This window comes from Caenorhabditis briggsae (genome assembly GCF_000004555.2).
Source record: "Caenorhabditis briggsae complete genome, chrII, whole genome shotgun sequence".
NCBI classification, from domain to species: domain Eukaryota; kingdom Metazoa; phylum Nematoda; class Chromadorea; order Rhabditida; family Rhabditidae; genus Caenorhabditis; species Caenorhabditis briggsae.
The window spans coordinates 1549694-1555120 of NC_013486.2; the positions used below are offsets into that span (position 1 = coordinate 1549694).

Consider the following 5427-nt stretch of genomic DNA (forward strand, 5'->3'; position numbering starts at 1 on the left):
GGCGTCTCCAGCCTCCTGAAACTTCAAATGACCGTACCTAAGCTCCTAGGTGAGCTAGAAACCTGGTTTTTGAACAGGAATGCACGGTGTGAATCGGATTTTCCGATTTTTGTCGGCCGGTGGTCCGTTGTTGGTCCGTTTCGGCACTTTTGGACCATTTCACTCAAAAGTAGTCCAATTTTCTAGCGCATTTTTGGAATGCTAGATTCGGGGTCAACTTGAGACTATTTTCACCCTGTTTTGGAGCTTAAAAAACGGCTTCAATATCGGTTAGAATAGTCCAAAATACCAAAACGAGCCACCGACGGACTAACGGCGGACCGACCGCCAGTTCGAGGGCTTTGGACCTCGACTCCTAGATGAGCTAAAAACCTGGTTTTTGGACTAAAATGTAGCCCCGAGATAGAGCCGTTTGAATTCCGAGACCATTTCATCCGCCTTTAATCCATTTTAAATCAATTTTGAGCCCCTAAACTCACTGCTCTGCGTGTTCTCAGGTAGCATCTGAATCTGTAGCAGTCCCATTCTCAACATGAATATCAACGACCAGTCCGGTGCCACGTAGCTCTTATCCGAAGCGAACGACAACTGTTTCGTGTCCTCTTTCCTCTCTGTCGCCGTCCAAATGCCACGTTTCATATCCATTATACTCATCCCCGGCGGGTCTTCGTCGCCACCGTCACCGTGATTTAATGCTGAGCAATTGGGATCTCTCTCGGCTTCTTTTTCAGCAGGTCCAGGGGATTCGGTCAACGCTGGTTCGTCGGGATTCTGGGGAAAAGTCAGAGATAGGGACGTTTCGCAACCAGAGACGTTCTAGAACGTCCGTGTGCGAAATGGCTAGTTGCGAAATGTCCGGTTCCGGAATGACCGGTTTCAGACCCTCCGGCTGCACAAAATAGTACTAAAAGGTCCAAGACGTTTTAGAACTAGTCATTTCGCACCTGGACGCTCTAGAACCGGCCATATCGAAGCTGGACCTTCAAGAACTGGTCATTTCGAAACCGGATGTTTTAGAACCAAGTCACTTCGCAACTAGACGTTTGGGGTGCATTTCGCAACCAGAGACGTTCTAAAACCAGCCAAAGGTCCGGTTGCAAAATAGCTAGTTGCGAAATGTCCGGTTCCGGAATGACCGGTTCTAGAACGTCCTGTTTTAGAATGAACCACCGTCTAGGGCGTTCTAGAACTGGTCATTTCGCAACCCTGACGTTTTAAAACTAGTCATTTCAAAACAGCGACGTTTTAGAACTGGTCATTTCGCAACCGGACAATTCAAGATAGTTCTAGAACGTCCAGTTACAAAAATGTCAGTTCTAAAACGTTTGATTCTAAAACTTCATGGTTGCGAAACGGTCAGAACCGGTCATTTCGCAACTGAGTCATTTCGCAACTGAGACGTTTCGCACCTGTGACATTTCACAATTCTGCCATTCGCAACTGCGACGTTTGAGCACTGATCATTTTGCACTTGACCGGTTCTGGAATGTCGCGGTTGCGAAATGGTCCGACAATGAACCGTTTTAGAACCGTTTATTTCGCAACAACGACATTCTAGGACTATCATTCTGAAACTGTGACGACGTTTCAAAACTTTCCGGACCCTTTCAAAACGCCGTTCTAAAACGTCGCTGTTCTATAATGTCCAGTTGCGAAATGACTCAGATTTATAAAAATCGATCGTTTTCGTTCATTTCGCAACTGTGACGTTTTAGAACGAGTCATTTCGCAATTAGTTCTACAATGATCACGTCTAAAACTTCCAACTTCGAAATAACCAGTTCGAAAATGTCGCGGTTCTGGAACGTCTAATTGCGAAATGTCAAAAGTTGCGAAATGTCACAGTTGCGAAATTTCATAGTTGCGAAACGTCTCAGTTGCGAAATGTCAAAAGTTGTGAAGCTCAAGCTCACTTTTTGTCTATTTCGCAACTCGAAGTTTTAGAATCGGACGTTCTAGAACTGACCATTTGGCAACAGGACGTTTCAGAACCAGTCGTTTCGCAACTATATGTTCTGGGACCAGAGTCATTTCGCAAACGGTTGCGAAATAGCTAGTTGCGAAATGTCCGGTTCCGGAATGACCGGTTCTAGAACGACCTGTTTTAGAATGAACCACCGTCTAGGGCGTTCTAGAACTGGTCATTTCGCAACCCTGACGTTTTAAAACTAGTCATTTCAAAACAGCGACGTTTTAGAACTGGTCATTTCGCAACCGGACAATTCAAGATAGTTCTAGAACGTCCAGTTACGAAAATGTCAGTTCCAAAACGTCCGGTTATAAAATGTCATAGTTGCGAAACGGTCAGTTGCGAAATTGTCGGTTGGGAAATGTCGTAGATGCAGTTCTTACGATTTTTGACATATTTTCATGCTCTGTGTCGTTTCGCAACTGGTCATTTCAGAACCGCGACGTTATAGAACCGGTAATTTCGCAGCTAGACCTTTTAGAACAGTCCAGTTGCGAAATTACCCGGTTCTAGAACGTCCAGTTGCGGAACGAACAGCCAAAATGTCCAGGACGCCTTATTAGAACCCCGGTCATTTCAGAACCGCGACGTTCTAGAACTAGCCATTTCGCAGGGCATTTTTGGCTCAAAAATTTTGTCTTTTTGGACCATTTTTAGCTATTTTTGCCCATTTTAGATCATTTTAAGCCCAATTTAAGCCCATTTTCAGCCAAACCTCCCACCTGTTTGACAGCGTCTCGTCTCGTCCTCTCATCACTCTCATTCTCGCACAACGAATCAAACTTATTGTGTTTGTGACGTCGTTTCAGTTTTCCCCATAGCTCGAGAATCGGTCGGGAGAATGTGAAGAGGTGTTTGTAGATTTCCACAAATTTCGTCTCAACACTTTCAATCACTTGGTCCACATTCGATTCGGTGACGAAGACTCCTTGACACAGGGTCTGAAATAGAGAAAAATGAGCCATTTTGGTGAAAAAATCCGGAAAAATGGTCCAAAATCGGTTTAGGACATTTCGCAACGGTTGTAGAACGTCGTGGTTGCGAAATGTCCGGGTTGAGAAATGACTGAAAAGTGACTGAAAAATCATCAAAATTGGTCGAGAATTCGAGACAAATGGCTTTGGGGGACATTTCGCAACTTTGGTCGGTTGTAGAACGTCGTGGTTGCGAAATGGCCGGGACCACTGTCGGACTATTTCGCAACCGCGACGTTTTAGAACCGGTCAAGTGCAAAATGACCAGTTCTCAAACGTCGCAGTTGCGAAATGTCAAAAGTTGCGAAATGTCAAAAGTTACGAAATGTCACAGTTGCGAAATTTCATAGTTGCCAAACGTCGCAGTTGCGAAACGTCTCAGTTGCGAAACGTCGCAGTTGCGAAATGTCAAAAGCTGCGAAATGTCAAAGTTGCGAAATGTCAAAAGTTGTGAAATGTCAGTTTCAAAACGTATCAGTTGCGAAATGACTCAGTTGAGAAATGTCAAAAGTTGCGAAATGTCGCAGTTGCGAAACGTCAAATGTTGCGAAATGTCACAGTTGCGAAATTTCATAGTTGCGAAACGTCGCAGTTGCGAAATGTCAAAAGTTGCGAAATGTCAAAAGTTGCGAAATGTCACAGTTGCGAAATTTCATAGTTGTGAAACGTTGGTCGGTTCGGCATGGTTGCGAAATGTCCGGGTTGCGAAATGACCCAAAATTGACAGAAAAAATCATAGCAAGAGGCTCAAAATAATGAAAAATGGCTTTGGGGGACGTTTCGCAACTCTGTTCGGTTGCAGAACGTCGCGGTCATGATTTTGGACCGATTTCAGTGTTCTGTGTCATTTCGCAACTGATCGTTCTGTACCCAGACATTCTAGAACCAGTCATTTCGCAACCGGGACTAGAACTGGTTTTTTTTGCAATTGGACATTCTGGAACCGTTCATTTCGCCACGGGACGGACGTTCTAGAACCGGTAATTTCAGAACTGGAAGTTTTAGAACCAGTAACGAAATCACTGGTTCTAAAACGTCTTTGTTGCGAAATATCGTAGAGTCGTTTCAAAGTTTTTTTTCGTTTTGGTGTCACAGTTGCGAAATGTCACAGTTGCGAAATGACTCAGTTGCAAAATGTCATAGTTGCGAAATGTCACAGTTGCGAAATGTCAAAAGCTGCGAAATGTCAAAAGTTGCGAAATCTCACAGTTGCGAAATGTCAGAGTTGCGAAATGTCAAAAGTTGCGAAATGTCAAAAGTTGCGAAATGTCAAAAGTTGCGAAATGTCACAGTTGCGAAATGTCATTTTGGTTTTTTTAGCTTATTTTAGACCATTTTTGGCAGTTTTAAAGCCTTTTTCAGCAACAAAAATCGATGTTTGGTCCATTTATCATGATTTCCAGCCAATTTTGAGCCAAAAAAAAGTGGAAAAAACTCACAAAAGTCTCCTCAAACTTCATGAATGGCGTAAACAGACAGACGGAACTGAATACTTGTGGCCGGAAGACGTTCCTGGTTCCCGGAATGGTAAATGGTTTCACAGACGACCGGAGGGAATTCCGGAGCGATGGAATCACACGATCCACGAGGCAGCAGTTCGATTCATCGTCCTGAAATTTGAGAATTTTTGTAAAATTTTGAGAAAAAATCATGAAAAATTAGCAATTCTGAGCCAGAGACGTTTTAGAACCGGCCATTTCGCAACCGTGACGTTTCAGAACCGGTCATTTCGCAACCGCGACGTTTTAGAACCGGTCATTTCGCAACCGTGACGTTTCAGAACCGGACTATTTAAGGTAGTTCTAGAACGTCCAGTTACGAAATGACTAGTTTTAAAACGTCGCAGTTCTAAAACGTCATGGTTGCGAAACGGTCAGTTGCCAAATGGGCGGTTGGGAAATGTCGTAGATTCAGTTCTTACGATTTTTGACATATTTTCATGCTCTGTGTGGTTTCGCAACTGGTCATTTCAGAACCGCGACGTTCTAGAACCGTCCAGTTGCGAAACAACCGGTTCTAGAACGTCCAGCTGCGGAACGAACAGCCAGAACGTCCAGGACGCCATAGAACCCCGGTCATTTCGCGACCGTGACGTTCTAGAACCGACCAGAGTTGCGAAATGTCCCAAAGCTGGTTCTAAAACGTCGCGGTTGCGAAATGACCGGTTCTGAAACGTCGTGGGGTCTGAATTGCTCATTTTAGTCAGAAAACTTCAAAAATCCCTAAAAATCCCTAAAAATTTGAATATTCCGAAAACCTGAATTTCCAAAAAAATCCAAAAATCTGAAAATTTCAAAAATTTTAAAATCCTGAAAATTGGAAAATTCTAAAATACAATAAATTTCGATAATTCTAAAAATTTCAAATTTCCAAAAATTCGAAAATCCGAAAATTCTGCAAATTCCTAAAATCTGAAAATTCAAAAAAATCTAAAAATCCGAAATTTTCAAAAATTTTAAAAATCGAAAAAATTACAAAATTTCA

At 43.1% G+C, this 5427-nt stretch overlaps 1 protein-coding gene across 1 annotated transcript in view; it reads right to left on the minus strand.

Moving 5' to 3' along the window:
- The window catches only part of CBG18724, a gene marked incomplete at both ends in the record, with an annotated part of 40522 nt that overhangs the window by 34026 nt on the left and 1069 nt on the right, over positions 1–5427 (minus strand). Inside the window, 4 exons of the mRNA XM_045241741.1 lie at positions 480–771; positions 1761–1808; positions 2692–3045; positions 4383–4553. Of these exons, the coding sequence (XP_045096561.1) occupies positions 480–771; positions 1761–1808; positions 2692–3045; positions 4383–4553 (865 nt within the window). The remainder of the gene's footprint in view (positions 1–479; positions 772–1760; positions 1809–2691; positions 3046–4382; positions 4554–5427) is intronic.